This window comes from Bubalus kerabau, chromosome 1 (assembly GCF_029407905.1).
Source record: "Bubalus kerabau isolate K-KA32 ecotype Philippines breed swamp buffalo chromosome 1, PCC_UOA_SB_1v2, whole genome shotgun sequence".
Classification (NCBI taxonomy): Eukaryota; Metazoa; Chordata; class Mammalia; order Artiodactyla; family Bovidae; genus Bubalus; species Bubalus kerabau.
The window spans coordinates 11,343,974-11,361,380 of NC_073624.1; the positions used below are offsets into that span (position 1 = coordinate 11,343,974).

The window sequence follows — 17,407 nt, forward strand, 5'->3', positions numbered from 1 at the left end:
ATGGCTTTCTGGGATGATGACATGTTCAGTCATTGTGACAAAAGTGCTGGGAAGATGAAAGATAAGACAAAAGAGAAGGTGAACAACATAGGCGGAAAATTGGGTTTCTTTTTCTCAGGTCTTGCTCTCTAGTGCAGTAAAGATGCTGCTAATCTTTGCACTAGGACCCCTGATCTGATAGCTTTCCTTGCATTCCAATTCCTCAGAACTGAAATGAGGAAAAGGTGAAGGCTGCTAGAGTGGGTTCCGAGTGTCCTCAAGGGAGGAGCACGGCTCTCGGGGCTTTATAAATGGATGCTGGAAAGAAAACAGCATCCAGGGGACGCAATCTCATTAAGAAAGAAAACAGCGTCCAGGGGATGCAATCTCATTAATAAACGAGAGAGGACCAATCTCATTAATAAATGATTAATAAATAAATCAGAAGGTTGGTCTGCAGGATCAAGTGCCTCTCTGCTATCCTGAATCGGTCTTGAACAATAATAAAAAAAAGATTCGAGAACAATTAAGGAGCAATAACAATCTGGTAAAAATAGGTGTCTATAAAAAGCACTAAAGGGAACACTTGGAAAATGTGAACACACACAGATCAGCAGGTCCTGGCAACATGCCCTGGAGGGTGAGGGGAAATTAATCTAAACGTGAAGATATGTTGGGTTTTCTGCAGAGCCGTGAATTCCCAGAGAGGAAGATGGAAGCGTGAGGTTGGAAAAAGAGCTGAAGCCATGTGGGCTCCCCATTTCAAAGCAGAAGTGAGAGAGGAGGGGTCATTCTGGAAAGTTCCAAATTAAGTCTGTGGCAGAAGAATAGAGGTGACAATGAGAGAGATTTTTGAAGTGTGGTTAACACCATCAGGAGCAGGGACTCTGGGAGAACGCCAGCAAAGGGCTCCAGGGAGAAATGACCAAAGACAAAACCACTTACTTTCTGAGGCCCCAAATCTGAGGAGTGAATAGAGAGAAAGTGATTTCATGTCTGGGTTTCAGCCAACCAGCTCTCTTCCAGTCTCAGGGGTAATTATTGCGCTTGGGAGAGCGATTCAGAGTGACCTGGCTCGAGCACCACTAAACAGATGGGACAACCAGAGACAAAAAGGATGGACATATGGTGATGTGTCTGTTGAGGAACAAGGAAGGCGCCTTGCAGATGCCTCCAGAATCAGGAAATGTGTGTCTCCAAAGGCTGCGTCTTCAGGGACTGGAAGGGGCAGCCCAGGGGCGGAAAAGCAGTCCACCAGCAGCCCAGAGCTTTCGGTGTGGATTCGACACCCAAGGTTTCCTCACGTCTACACGCTCACAGAGCTGTCTCAAGTGTAAAAAAATCACTGGATGTAAAATCCCTTAAGAAAATCAAGACAGGGACTTCCCTGGTGGTCCAGTGGCTAAGACTCTTAGCTCCCAAGCAGAAGGCCCAGGTTCATTCCCTGGCCAGGGAACTAGATCCCACATGCTGCAACTAAGACCTGGCTCAGTCAAATAAATAAATACTTTAAATAAATAAATACTTAAAAAAAAAAGAAAACCAAGATAAGGACACTCAGGCACTTTAGCATAATCTCAATTTGCAGAAAAATTCAGGAATTCAACCCAAAGTCTAAAATTAAAAAAAGACACCCATTCCAAAGGTGATGCCAACGTCTCCAAAGCAAAGGGGGACTGGGGTCAAAAGTTGCAGGCTTGGGCCCTCCACCCTCTGGCTGTGCTGAGCGTGTCCGGGTTCCCGTATGTGTCCCTCCTTGTCAGCGCTGGTCACCGAGTGGGTGGAAGGAGCCCCCACCACTGTGGGATGAGGGTCCCTGGACCAGCCCAGGATTAGGTGCAGGGCACTGGGCGAATTGGCTCTGCAGCCAGTGTCCTGGGCACCCTCCCCATGGGGGGCTGGCTCCATGCACAACGAGGTCCCCTTCCTGTGTGGCTGGCAGGGCTCTTCCCTTGGGAGCATGTCCCTGGGGTCTGTCCTTGGGCTCCCTGGCTGACTGAGTTTCTGCAGTGGGGGCCGATTCTCTTCTGAACCCGATGGCGGGGGAGATAAAACATCAGATAAATAATCCGGGCATTTTCTGGGAGGAAGCAGGCACATTTCCTGGTCTGTTTACCCTCAGGGATGGACAGCAGTGTGTTTCCAGACTGGCCATCCACCCGGCCAGGCCAGTCCTGCCGTTCCCTGAGAACAGAGGGTCCACTGGAGGGCTCGTCAGGCCTACGGCCGTCCCATCCAGCACAGAAGAGCCCCGTGGCCTGGGCCAACACACCCACCATTTACTGGCCATTTGAGACCACTGACGGCCTGACCACAAAGTCAGAGGCTTCCAGGCGGTGCTGGCGCAGCCCCACAGGATCTTGCCGCCCATGGGAAACCAGCCTTGGCTGCTCCCCATCGTTCGGGGCAGAAGCCTCCTCGAGGTGGGGGTGTGTATGAGTGTCTCTCTCAGCTCAGGGAGCATAGCCGCGTGGGAGCGGGTTGCTCAGTGGGAATCTAACCATGCTCCTGCCCTCTTGGTGCTCAGGTGAGCCCAATCATGGCCCATCGCCCAGTTGATGGGGTCTTCTAAACCTGACATCCCTACACCGGCCTAAGAAGTCTGGGTCAGACAGGTCATGACCATTTTAATATGATGGCATGAATGTTATATGTCCTACACTCGCTCTCAGGCAGGTCTTAGGATAAGCCCTAAGGAAGCTACACAATCAGTGTAAATGTATTGGTTCAGGGCAGCTACAGATGGAGCCCCTCAAAAAAGAAGGCTTTGAATTAAAGGGGGAGAACATTACTCACTGTGATATTGGGTATTTCTTTAAGCAAGGCTGAAAATCTCAGAATTTTAGCTAAAGTCAAGACCCAATTCCTTCCATTTTAAAAGAGCTTTTTTTTTTTTTTAATGACAGTTTATTTTATATAATTATGACCCAAGAAATGCTCTCTACAGTGAAAAAACGGTCTCCTCTTAGACTCACCATCAAGAAAGTTAAAACAATTGTGTGAATCTCTAACACAGTTTGGGGGTTTTGTTTCAACTGTGGTGGGTACAAAGACCCAGTTGATCTATTAAGTCAAACCAGACCACACAGATCAGGGGTCCAAGCCGAACCAGACCATACAGATCAGGGGTCCAAGCTGACCAGACCACACAGGTCAGGTGGTCTGCTTTGATTTCTGAATAATTCATGTCACTCCCTCCACTGAATGTCTCCTCCACACCCCAGGGCAAGGGGCTTGGGTTTAGTTTACTGCCTGGGTCGAGGGGAGTGAGAAGTGATGGACATGGAGGGGACAGAGGGTCCTTCAAGGCTTCAGAGGATGCTCCCCTTTCTTCTCCAAGAAGCCAAAAAACTAAGACGAAAGATCTTGTTTGAAAAAAGTCACATATATTGAACACGGCTCACTCCTTTGAGGAGTATATTGTTTTAATTAAGCTTTTTGTGCTAAACTACTTTGTCTGTTTAAAAGCCTTGTCAATTTCTATTAAAAATTTTTTTTTTAAGTCCAGCTGAGATGTTAGGAGCTAAAGACAGCAGTCTGTGGGGTGTCTGTCCAGCCCAAACTCCAGTCCTACCAGGGTGAACTCAGTGAGCAGCACGGCTCGTTAAACGCACTGGCTTAGGGGAGGGACGTGGAGAGCCACATGTCCCGGAGGAAAGGAGTTTTGTCACAGGCTGTCCTCCTCACCTGGACTGGGGGCCCCCGGACAGGAGGCAGAAACACTGAGGCAGAGGAGCCAGGCCACCCTGGAGGTGAGAAGGACGCACGGTTGTGAGCCTACCGGCTGAGCGGGGCTTCCTCCCAAGAGCACCGTTGATGATAAGTCACACGAGGGGACACAGAGTCACCAGCTAAGCTCTGATTCTTAACAAATTCAGCGTTGGCTAAGCACCTTGTTTAGAGAGTGCATATCAGTGCCAGACAGGGCTTCCCTGGTGGCTCAGATGGATAAGAATCTGCCTGCAATGCAGGAGACATGGGTTCGATCCCAGGGTCAGGAAGATGCCTTGGAGGAGGAAATGGCTATTCACTCCAGTGTTCTTGCCTGGAGAATTCCATGGACAGAGGAGCCTGGCGGGCTTCAGTCCATGGGTTCTCAAAGAATTGGACACGACTGAAGTGACTCACACACACACACACACACACACACACACACACACACAGCAGTGCTGGACAAAGCTTATGTTTAGCTATTTTAACAAAGACTCATTTTAGTAAACACAGACGTTAGACCCTAGAGATAAAATAAAATTGCTGCCTCTCTTGGCAGAGGAAATGCGGATGCCGAAAGGCAGGGCTCCCCAGCGGCTGGGAAGGATGGCTCCTGCCTTACCTGCAATACCCTCCTGGTTGTAGCAGGTCTTATGCATCTTGCCCATGAAGAGCTCCAGGCCGATGATGGCATAGATGATGATGACGAACAGCACGAGCAGGGCGATGTGCAGCAGGGGCACCATGGCCTTGATGATGGAATTCAGGACCACCTGGAGACCTGCAACGACAAAGCTCGTGCTGTCAACCCCGCTGCCCGCAGCTCAGGCCATTTGCTCAGCCTCGCCTCCCATGAGAGTCTCGCCGCCCAGTTTCAGGTGAGGAAACTGAGGCTCCAGGTTGCACAGTCAGAGTGACACCTGGATGGGGTGCGGGAGTGGATCCAGGTGGGCCTGACTGCAAACCTCCCTGGGAGCCATGTCCAAAGGGCAGGACGGGCAGATCCTGTCCTTCCAAGGGCCTCTCAGCTGGGGAGGAGGAGAGCGATCCTAGTGATGGAGGTGGAGTTGTCTTGGCGCATTTCAGCGTGGTTAGAGGGGGAGTTCTGGTTTGCATGTGTCACCTCAACAAATGGGTTCTGAAGTCCCCTGATCCTTTCAGGGAAAAAAGAGTAAGTAAAAAGCTTTTTTCACAACAGGTCTTGTCAGCGCCCAGGGGTTTCAGGCCTATGCTGCTGTCTTACAGGAAGAAGGACCCCTTGCTTATAAGCTGAACCTTAAAATCATCCCCGAATGTTCCTCGTTCAGAGAAGAGGCTGCACGTGTTCATTTGTAAATGTGGTTGCCGGCAAGCCCCCTAGACCTCCTCCAGGTGCCAGGAGGCCTTCTGTCAACAGGGGGACACCGTCTCCACATCCAGGACAGAAGTGGGGGAAGGGCTGGCTCCCTGCCTCTTGTCCAGGCTGTTTGTGTGGAGGGTCACACAGACGCTAGGACCCCCACCTCTGAGTCATCCCCGCAGGGCACTTAGTCTCAGACCCATCCACCAGCCAGGAATAAACTTCCTCCTCTCCCACACTGGGGGTGTCACCCCCTCTGCCCCCACTGCCCTTGGCGCTGGTGCCCGAAGGCTGGGCACTCCCTCCCTGTGCCCTGAGGGGGTCCCTGAGGCTTCATGACCTGGAGGAGAGGGGTTCACAAGTCTAATTGGGAGGACTCACCCCAGCCATTAAGTGAGCTGGGGAGAGGAAGCAAAGCAAGAGAAAAGCCAGAATAATTTCACCTGCGAATTAATGAGAGGGCTTTGCAGCCTCCCCGCAGAACATGATGCTTTCCTATCCAAGGGATTCTGTTAATTAGCAGGTTATACACACTGCGGCCAGGTGTGCAGAGCCTCGGAGGAAGCTGACAGCCGAGCTGCACACTGGCTTTTGGGGTGACTGCTGGGGGCATCCCCAGAGGAGGCTGTCCAGGCCACAAGGGGAACGTGGCAGAGAAGAGGGGGACACAGGATGGGGAGGGTCCTCCTGCCCTCCAAGGCCCCACCCTCTCTGGACTCCTGATCCAAAAGTGCTTCTTTCAGACTCAGACCTGCCATCTTTCCTCCCGCCCAATCGTCTGCGCTGTTCGCTTGGCCTGGACGCTTTCCCGTAACTCCCTCAGCTTATCCTTCTGCTCTTGGCCCAAGGCCCACCCCCTTTCTTCTAGGTCTTGTTGGAAACCACTCCTTTCCTTCAGAGCTGAGTCTCCATTTGCAGTCACATGTTCATTAAGTGGCTTTTAAACATTGATACCCGCCTCCCACGTTGGGCTGAGTTTTGTGAACATGGGGACTTGTGGGCTCTCCTGGCCCTTTATCGCTGAGACTTTGCTTGATGCTGAGCACATGTGGCCTGAGACAGCCAAGCACAGACTGCTGCTGCCATCACCAAGCAATGGGGTCTTTGCTGTCACCGAGTCTGGCACAGGGAGCTCTGCAAATGGACAGGGGAGCCCCCAGGGCCTGCAGGCCTGGCTGCGAAGATGCCCAGAGGAAGTCACGCCTGTGTTTCTGGCCACCATCGGGGCCGTAGGATTCCTGATGGATGCTTTGCTCCCACCCATCCCTGTCAGAGTGGTGGGCACCTCCCTCCCCAAGCACCAAGATCAGACCTGGGCCTCCAACTGTACCAAGTCCTGCCAGTTCGCTTTTGCAGGACTTTAGAAAGTGTAAGTAACTGTTACTACCTAAATAATCCATGTTCATCATGAAGGAGATGGGAAATGCTTATTATAGAGAAATGAGAAAACACGAGGAAGGGGGATGAAAAAAGAACTCATCCATGGTCCCACCCCCGGAGGGAGGCACTCCCAGCCTCTTGGAGTGCATTACTGGACACTGTGGCCGCTGGGTCGGTCACTCAGCTCGCTGTCTTCACGTCGCAGCTGGGATGCTCGTTCCAAAGCACAAGCGCACAGTGTCCAGTCTTCTGATGCGCTGCCACCCACGTTCTCCAGGTGATGGCCCCTGACTCCGGCCCACAGCGCACTCTCCAGCTGCAGCCTCCCCGTGTCTGCACGTGTTCTTCCCCCGTGGATGCTGCTCCCTGCCTGATGCACAGCCCCAGCCGCCCATCCTCTCATCTGTGCTCCTCGGCATGCAGCAGGGACTCAGTGCACAGGCTGCTTTCAGAAGTCATGCTGTTCATTCAAGTATCTTCCAGAGAACCGAGGGGTGTCATCGGGAAAAGACGAGACCCGTGGAGTGGGAAGCACACAGGCACAGAGAGGGCTGTCAATGACCTTCATAGGATTTAACCTGCTGTTCTGAAGGAGAGTGGTGGCATTCAGCATGACCACAGGATTGGAGCCAGGGCCAACCAGGAAGATTCAGGTTCAACACAAATAGACTGTCCAAGAAACAGACCTAAGGTGGAGCAGGATGCTCTGAGAGGCAGTGAGCCTCCCATTCCCGAGGGATGCAAGCAGTGACTGGATGAGCTCGTGGAGGAGGAGCCTTGGCGGGGATTCAGCCAGTGGATGAAGAGTGACTCCAGGGCACCAAAGCCCCCAGCCCTCATTGACGTGGCATGAAGACTTGCTGGGGCAGGAAGATGACCCCAACCCCCCTGGCACAACCAAGGAAGTAGATACTGTCAGTAACTATCTTACAGAGGAGAAGAGTGAGTTCCAGAGAGGTTAAGCATCACAGCTGGTGGAGCGGCACAGGGCTCAGTGCTGGTGGCCTGACTCCAGGCTGGGGCTGCACGACTGTGCCCAGTGCCTCCATGTGCCTTGGCCCTGCCCCTCAGCGTCAAAGACCCGCATCGGTGAAGCAATAGCACGCACTCGTGACATCCTCTGGGAAGGCGGGGCCTCGCCCTGCTTCCAGGGGGCCCCACTGCCTCTGAGGCCAGTCTAGCAAAGGCTTCGAGCCCCTGTCCACTGTCCCACTGCTGGCAGCAGCCAGGAAGGGGTGTACAGGTGTTACCAGGGCCCCTCTCTCAGCGCCACTCTCTGCAGCACCCCCGCACATAACTGGCTCTCAAGACCTAAGTCTCAACAGCTTCTCTTAGGAACTGGCTCATAGCTATCCCCGCAACAGGCTCCTCCTGCTCCCAATGCAACCTGGAAAACTCAGTGACATCTCTGCACCCCAGTGCTTTCCTCAGATGAGACAATGAGCAGGGTCCCTGAGGAGGTATGGATCCAGACAAGCCTGGAAGCACCTTGAGGACAGGAGACCACTAAGGGCCCCGTGGACACGATCACATGAGATCACTAAGGGCCATGCCCATGGTGAGTATGTGCTCTTGGCCCCAAATAAGGACATGAGACCTGACAAACACAGGTGGACTTAGGGTGAAAGCAGGAACATGGAGCAGACAGCTCCATCTGGCACACAACGTATAACCTGGGAGTCTAGTCTCTCATCTGCAGCTCATGTGGGTGGCCTCCTCGTGAGGGATGACCTGCCCACCCCCACACCCACCCCAGGAAGCCCAGCCCCCAGCTTTTCAGGGAGACGGGACTCGAAGGAGCAGCTTCGCTGGATGCTGCAATCAGGTGAGGATGGAGAAGAAGCTGAGCTGCATGCACTGCCTTTCCTCTTCTCCCTCAACACTGCTGTCAGGCCCAGACCACTGTCTGCCTTCCTGCTGAGGACAACTTCAGACTTCCAGGGGAAGGGAAGATGTAGAGGGTCTGAGTATGCAAAGCATGATGTTTTCCCTTAGAAGACTGAGAGGAACCGTCGATTATGGAAACCAGCCCTGGCGTCTTCCTTCAAGACCATGTTGACACTGGCCTGGAGGTGTTGGATGATGTGTGGCTGAGGGCAGAGCGGCTCTTTTGATTCATCAGGTCAGGATCCTCTCATCCAGCCACACTCCAGTGAGGAGATGGTTTGTGAGGGCCCTGGGGGTGACGGCAGGTTGTCACCTGCTGGGGAGGGGTGGCAATTATTCTATGAGTTGGATTCCAGAAAAGAGGACCATGAGACCTGAGGGCCGAACCGCACATGCAGGTGTGTCTGAAGCAGATCCAGGTCACGTGGCATAAAGGGGCGGGTGGCGGGGAGAAACCACTGAAGACCCCAACTCAGAGGTCTCTGCTGATGTGGTTGGATTTCATCATTCAGGGTGGACCTAGAGCTTCTTGGCTGGCAGCTACAAAGACACATTCACGCCCCAACTATTCAGATTCAACGGTTCCTACCAAGCTGTGGGAAAGCAACAGAAACGACCAGGAGACCTGATTGCAACTCCACAGGGAGTGATGCTGAGGATCACTGAAAAGGGGGAGGTCTGGGCTTAGCACTGGGTGGTGGGTACAAGCTTCTCATGGATGGACCAGAGTTGTCTGGAATGGGAGGACTCTGGGGTCACCACACCCAATGCCTTTGTTTTCACTCAAAGTCATTTGCTGAACTATGTTCCATGGGCCACCTGCTGCCCCAGGGATGGGGGCAGGTGATCAGTATGAGGCCTGGAGGCCTTGCCCTCAAAGAGCTTATAAAGAAGCCAAACATGGATCAAATAACCACTTAATCGACATGGAATCACGAGCCAGTTAAGTGCTTTCAAGGAAGACACAGGGTGTCATGAAGGTCCCACCCACTCCCATGGCCAGAGGGTGGAGGAAACGTCCTCGGGCAGTGACACAGGAGCTGGAGGTTGAGCAGGAGGGGAAGAGGACCTGGCTGGGTGGGCAGCTGGGTGGGTCCAGTGGAGGGGCCTGCATGTCCCACATGGAAGATGGCCTGCCTGGGTATACAGGAACCCCAGCTCCCTCATCTGCCAGCCTCATGCTCTCCTGGGTTTAGTTTTGACTCTTAGAAAAATTTCTGGAAGATTTGGGAATCCAGTTACTAATTCTGTTGGAATTGTGAGGAAGCAGAAGTCACTTTCAGAGAAAACAATTTGGGCTGCACCCAAGGAAGGCCTCCTGACGACAGACATCTGATGTCATCTCTGCTTGTTCCTATTAGCATGTGTGGCTGTGACCATCATCTGTGTCATCAAAAACATCATCATCATCATCAACATTGTCATCATCCTCATCCTCACCATCCTCACCATCGTGATCACCATCATCACCATCATCACCATCATCACTGTCATCACCACCTTTAATATCATCATCATCACCATCATCACCATCATGATCAACATCATCAGCATCATCACTGTCCTCACCTTCAATATCATCATCATCACCATCATCATTACCATCATCACCTATAATATCATCATCACCACCATCATCACCTTTAATGTCACTGTCATCATCATCATCCTCATCGCCACCTTCATCACCATCACCATCACCATCAAGTTGAGACGACTGGCCTTATTCCTGCTCTACAGCAACACGTTTGTACCAGCTAGAAACTGGAGCCCTGAGGAATCTCACAGATCACGTTTTGTGGCTTCAGCTGGCTAATGAAGCAATGGACACTTTTTAATGGCCTACTACGGTTAGTGGTTTTCAAAAGCAAATAGATTTAGAACCAGGGAGGCAATAGTTCTCTCCTGGGTTAAGGGGTAAGCCTGCCACCCAGAGGTTCAAGGTGCCTGATGAAAGGAGGAAGAGCTCTTGCGTGGATGGCTCCCTTCAGTCTCTAGCTTCGTTATTTTTTTGCACGTTCTTATTAAAATGTCTTTACTCATTAGACATTTTCATTTACTTTTAATTTAACCTTTCCATCTTAATAAATTTCTGCATCCCACAAGAGCTTCAGTGAGCATGAAAGGAGGGTTTTGACCTGGAAAAGGGATAGCGGGTCCTCTGCTGCCTAATAAATTACAAACTATAAGGGTAATTAAAATATCAACCTTCACGTTGAATTGTTTGTATTGGCAAAATGAGTTGGAAAGAGGAGCTCAAAGGAAAACTAGTTTAAAAATTCTGATACTAGGAGAAAGTAAATATGGCTAAATGGAGACTATGGAAATAGTAGCTCCAGTTTCCTGAGGACGCAGCTTGTGCTGAGCACCATGCTAAGTGCTGAATCTCCGTCTTGAGCAAGATAAATGAGCTGAGGCTTGGGTAACAGGGATGGCTCTTCCAGGACAACACACCTGGAGCTGGAATTAAAAACCAAGCCAACCTGGGGACTTCCCTGGTTGTCCAGTGGTCAAGAATGCACCTTGTGATGCAGTGGATGTGGGTTCAATCCCTGGTTGGGGAACTAGGATCCCACATGCCCCAGTGAAGAGCCCACACAACCCCAAATGAAATAAAATAGAATTAAAATGAAAGAATCAAGCCGACGGGACTGCAAACTCTCCACTATCAGCTGCTGTCCATGCAACGTCAGCCAATGCCCCTCATGACAGTCTGACCGTGTGCCAAGGCAGGTGGTGGCCCCACGCGGGGCCTCAACATCCTCCTCAAAAGTGGATCTCGCATGACGACGCTGACCCAAGGGAGGTGACTGGATCAAGGTTCACTGCCCGTGTTGCTGCCTTCCTGTGGGTGATGACTGTCTCTGCTACAGGAAACCTACGAGGCAGGCTTCTTTTGGCACTGGCCAATGACAGATGCCTGGGCCTGCACTTTTTCTTCTGTTTTAAACATTTGGGGAAAAAATTGCGAGATATACAAATAGAAACGTATAAGACAGGAAGATGTTACTAGGTACAATTTATCACAAAATGAAGCCACGTAACTGTCACTCCAACCAAGGAATGGAACATCGCGGGTTCTATGAAGCCTCGATCATGCCCCTCCAGGTAGTAGCTCCTCCTCCATCAAGTTAACCACTGCATTATACTTCAATAACAGATTAAAATGTACTTCTCCACGTTAGCAAACAAAATCCTGAGTCTATCAGTAAATGCAGAAAAAAACTACTACAGGGACTTCTCTGGTGACTCAGCAGTTAAGACTCCATGCTCCCAATGCAGGGGGCATGGGTTCAAATCCTGGCTGGGGAGCTAGGATCCTTCATGCTGCATGGTGAGTGGGCAAAAAATAAAATTAAATTAAAAAAACTCTTGAAACAGCTCATCCAAAAATTATATAAAATATAAAAAAATCATAAAATTCAGCATTTATTCCCTAACCTTTCACGTTCTCTGTATTTTCCATTCTTTTGATTCTCTGTGCTTTACTCTCCAGATTTCCCTCTGAGTTCACCACAATTCAGTAATTCCTTTTTCAGTCTGCCAAATCTTTCACTGCATTTTCATATTTGCTACTGTATTCTTCACTTCTAAATCTTATATCCAGCTCATTTCCATATCTTCTGGTTCTCTGGAAAATCACTGACCTTGTCTTTGACATATATAGTAAATGTGGTTATTTTCAAGTCAATATCTGATAATTCCAATATCCAGATCCCATGTATGTCTGTTTCCATTGTTTATAGTTTCTGCTCCTTTTCATCCACATTGTCTTGTCTTATTGTGGACCTAGTTATTTTGTAGTGTGGATTAGACTCTATTTTTGCAAAACTGATCTTTCAAAAAATCTGGAGAACTTTGATGATGTTATCTTTCTCCGGACATGATTTCTATTTGTTTTTGTCAGGCATCTTTGCCAAGTTTTAGAAAAGAGAAGATTTATTTTGCCCAGCGATTTCTAATTGTCCCCAGCAGGACAGTTAATCCAAATGACCCCACCTGCCACTTCAGAAAGCAAAACTGACCTGTGCTTCCTCGGGAGGAAACCCCCTGGGGAGGTTGCCTCATTGTAGGTTTCCTTACTCCCCCCACCCCAGAACGAGGTCATCTTTGAATATATGGATGTATTCTAAAGGGTTGGGAAGTCTCTGACAGTCACATTCTCCTAGCGATGGACCCTGGACAGGGCATTTTCGAGTGAAGTTCCCAGGGACTGGCTGTGTGCAGAGTGATATGCCTGATAACAGGATTAAACAGGGGAGGGGGGAATCACAGTTGGGCTATGGTTGCTCTCTCAGAAAGGTGTAGAAGATGTGGGTTTCAGGAAAATTAAAGTGTCTCCAAGACTTTGGTGGCAAGTGAGGTATACTCACTGTGAGTTATCGGGGTGGATGGATCCCTAAGGAGCCCTGAGGAGAGCTTGCTAACTCTTCTCCCATCAAACACCATCACACCAGGCAACCCACAGCTTCTTCCTGGCTCTCCTTCATGTGGAGTTTAATAAAGAGCCAGGCCTGCTTATTGCTGATAGCTTACGGTTGTCATGAATTAACAGCATGAATTAACCTTTCTATGTATGTTCTTAGGATTCCAGACTGACTTGTTTCCCATTTGGCTCAAATCACTAATGAATCAATAGAGATCTTGGCATGGATCAGATTTTCTATAGGGGGAAAATCTCCAAACATATGCTTAGTAGTTTTGTTTTAGAGATTTCAAATTCACTGGAAAACAAACGCTAGGCTATTTTCTCTCCTCCACTAATAGCTGTGTGACCTTGACAGTCATGTCAATTTCTTGGGTCTAGGTTTCAGCATCTTTAACATGAGGATATTGGATGAGAAAGCTGTCTCTGGCTCTAAATTTTGCTGGGTTGTTATTTTCCAAATATCTTAAGAAAGATTCTAATATCTTTTCCTTCCTTCAACTACTACTGTTGCATATATACAGTAAGTCCTCAATAAATATGTGACAAATAAATTAACATATACCTTGTAAATATAATATAGTATTACAGCAGAAATAATATATAGCTTATATAACATATATGATTTACATTCTAGTTATGTATGATAATAATACTATATGTATGATAATAATACATAATAATAATATATATTTTTGATAATATGTATGATAACATTCTTGTTATTCATTTTATGGTTTAAAAGTCAAGTGCACTTCCGTTTCCAAAAGGAGGAACTGGTACCAGACGAGCCCTTTCACCATAATCATTAAAAAAACTGGACAAAAATATAAGAGGCAACTGTGTCCCTCAAGTGGACATGAAGTAACTCAGGCTTGTGATCCCTGAGAGAATGGAAACTCAGAGGTGAAAACAGTAATCACTCTGGTTCTCTGACTGGGAACAGTTTCCTGACTGCAGTGGAAAAAGCAGACAGACTATTGCAGTCCCACTGGTCTGAGAATCTGGGCAGCGCTGGTGGGACAGAAGAAAGGAGACAGCAAAGTAAACAGGGGCCCCAGAAGTTTGTGTAGGGGTCCCCTGAGTGTACATGCCCCTGCCAGAGTGGAAAAATCAAGTTAATATCTCATAAGACCCTGAGCAATCAATGGAAACATCAGAAAGGGTACATCTTGGGAGCCAGGACCTTACCCTGGAGTAAGATGCCCTCTAGATCCATCCTGGCAAGATCACACTCAACTGTGACAAGATCTGAAGGGGAAATGAGTTGGGAAGTGAGGGGCCAGGGCTTTTGCTTGGTATTGACCAACAAGTGCAGAACTACAAGTTCATGGCAGGGCTGCCAGTAACTGAGCTGTCTGCTGAAGGGTCATCACTCTTAGGAAGGTGGATGAACCCAGGTCTTTACAACATATGACTCATGATTCCAGTATTCAGAACAAAACCACCAGACACATAAAGAAATGGGAAAATGTGACACACAACCCAGAAAAAAAACAGTCAAAGGGGACTGAAAATGAGATTGCTCAGATGTTGGACTTAGCAGACAAAGAGTTTAGAACAAACTGAAGACTGTTTAAAGAGTTAAAGGGCAATATATTAAGAGGATGAAAGGAGTATATGGTGCCAAAGAGAGAACAGAGAGGGAATTTCACAGATAAATGGAAACTATTAAAAGGAACCAAATGGAGACTCTGTGACTCGTTAAATAGGCTTAATGAAGACGGAAGTAGAAGAGGAAAAAGTAATAAACTGGAAGAACAATTGATAGAAAAATTTCAACCTGTGGACACAAAAAAAGACTGAAGAAAACCAAACAAAGCCTCAGAGACCAATGAGATAACAGAAAACGGCCAAACTTAAGTATAATTTGGGTTACAGACAGAGGAGAGTGAGATTGGAATGAGGGAAAACGTTTGCGGAAATAATGGTCAAAAACTTCCCAAACTTGTTGACATCCAACTTACGGATGAATCTGAGCTGCTCAGACAACTCTAAGCAGAGCAAATATACAGTGAAGCCCTTCACAGTCCAGTGCTGAAAACCAAATATGGAGAGAAAAATCTAGAAACAGTCAAGAAAGAAGAAAATATATACAGGGAACCATGGTGAGAATATCAGTGACTCAGAGAAAACTGAGACCGAGACAAAGTGGAACAACATCTCTAACATGAAAGAAAAAACTGTCAACCCAAGAATTATATATCCAGTGGAAATATTCTTCAAGAAGAGGAAGGGCTGAAGACACCTTCAGATAATGAAAACTGAGATAATTCATCAGCAGCAGACCTCTTTCAGAGAAATACCATAGACATGTCCTTCAGAGTGACGGGAAATGACACCAGAAGGAAATGCAGATCTACAGAAAGGATTAGACAGTCTCAGAAATGGTAAACAGGTGGGCAAATATAAAAGCTTTTACATTTTTACTTTTTTTTCATAATTTACTTAAAGGACAACTTACTAAAGCAGGAAATATTAACACAGGGTGGGGTTTACAATGCTCATGTAAGTAGAAGATGAGATGGTTGGATGCATCACTGATTAAATGCACGCTAACTTGGGCAAACTTCAGGAGATAGTGAGGGACACGGAAGCCTGGTGTACTGCAGCCCATGGGGTTGCGAAGAGTCAGACACGACTTGGCAACTGAACAAGAAGTAGAAAATGTGTAAGGCTCACACAGGGGAGAGAGCTGTGTTAGTGAACGTGTACTATGGTAAGGCTCTTACATTTGTGATTGTACATTTAATGTGTGTGAGTTTTATTGAATATAAATTATGCTTCAATAAAGTGGATTTTAAAAAGTCAAGTATGGAAGTATCCCCTTCCTTTCATTGGTCCCACTTGGAGCCTGAGGGAGTTGGACCCACAGAAATACCAGGAGCTAAAATTTGCTAAATGCATCTTACACACTGACCACAATTCTAAATGCTTTGCAAGCCCTTGAGGATTGAATCTTCACAACCACTCCTCGAGGTAAGTGCAATTTTAACCCCCATTATGGATCAATGAGGACTCAGAGGCACACAGCTAACAGGTGGTGGCTCTGGGGACTTGAGCCTAAGGAGTGGGACCTCAACGCCAGCATCCTTGGCCACTCCTCGTCTGGAGCTAGCCAGAGGGAACAGACCCAGTGTCACAGGTGTTTGGGCTCATGTTCTTCGAATTGATCACTTCACGGGACACTGACTTCACTGTGTCTTCATCTCCGCTCCCCTCATTTTTCTTTCCAGCATTTATGGGTCACTTGTAAGTGTAAGTGGTCTTTATTATGACCATTATTTTAAATCAGGTGACAGTCACCTTACTGCTGTCTGTAATTTCAGGTTTGGGGTTTCCACAGAAGGGCCAGGCATTAAAGAGAATCAATGACAGGGCTTCCAGAGTTTAGGAAGCTCTGTCTCCAGTGTGGCTGACACCATCCACCACAGTCCTGGGCACGAGGTCAGTGTTTGGGGAACTGCCCTGTCTGGACTGATGGCGCCCACCATGATGGGCGCCCCGGAGGGTCATTCCCTGCCTGGGACTCAGGCTAGAATTAGTGATTCCAAAGAAGTTCTCAGCTCACTGCTGTTCTCTGTCACTGAAGCACAGGACGATACTGCTCAGAAGAACTTCAGGGCTGAGATAGTTTAACCCTCTTGTTTCCCAGAGCGAAAACTGCAGGTTGGAGGTTAAAGGACAGGTCACATGGCTGACCAGACTCAGCTCCCTGCTGTCCGCATGGCAGGCCCAGAGTGCTCCCACTCTCCTGGGGCCCTCAGGGACAAGAGGGCCACTTCTCCTCAGCCCATGTGGCCAGGGCTCAGGGACCATCAAAAGACAAATCCACCAACACCTGAAGTATCACCTGTGCCCGTCTCGAGAGCCAGGTGGGCACCTGTGTCCAGTTATGTCTCCTCCAGTGACAGAGGCCGGTTTGCTCTAGGGGGTGACCCTGCCCTGGAAAATGGCCTGAGTCCATCTCTGTTCATGGCTCTGGGAGAAGCACTTGGGCCACGTATGCTGCTGCTGCTGCTAAGTCACTTCACTCGTGTCCGACTCTCTGTGACCCCAGAGACGGCAGCCCATGAGGCTCCCCCGTCCCTGGGATTCTCCAGGCAAGAACACTGGAGTGGGTTGCCATTTCCTTCTCCAGTGCATGAAAGTGAAAAGTGAAAGTGAAGTTGCTCAGTCGTGTCCAACTCTTCGCGACCCCATGGACTGCGGCCCACCAGGCTCCTCCGTCCATGGGATTTTCCAGGCAAGAGTGCTGGAGTGGGGTGCCATTGCCTTCTCCATGGGCTGCGTATGCCTGCCTGTAAATTAGGGCTAAAGCCCTGTCTTTCTGGACCACTGGGCTGGCCAACCCACCAATGAAGCTCTTCCAAGAGCCTGACTCAGACACCCAACTCTGCATTTAGCAGGTGGTGACCGGACATTTGTCACCACCTGCGTTTTGTTCTCAAATCAAAAAGGGACATTTTCCTCCTGGGGGAGTCTGTGCATCTCAATAAGCAGGTTAAGTTTCTTGGTCCCTATGAGTTTTTAAGCTTCTTCAGGTAGAGCATAAACAGTCGGGACTTCCCTGGTTTGGTTGCTTGTGTCACTGAAACTCAGTAACTTGTCCATCAGACTCTACTGCAGCATGCCTGGAGCAGAGCAGACAAGCCTTAGCTACACAGCATGTCCTGAGAGTGTCA

General features: G+C 48.8%; 1 protein-coding gene across 3 annotated transcripts in view; it reads right to left on the bottom strand.

The window, feature by feature from the left end:
• Positions 1–17,407, bottom strand: part of CACNA1C (calcium voltage-gated channel subunit alpha1 C) — a 459,271-nt gene that overhangs the window by 122,085 nt on the left and 319,779 nt on the right. For all 3 annotated transcript variants that reach the window (XM_055567708.1, XM_055567698.1, XM_055567691.1), the window contains exon 6: positions 4,313–4,471. In XM_055567708.1, coding sequence (XP_055423683.1) covers positions 4,313–4,471 — 159 coding nt within the window. The remainder of the gene's footprint in view (positions 1–4,312; positions 4,472–17,407) is intronic.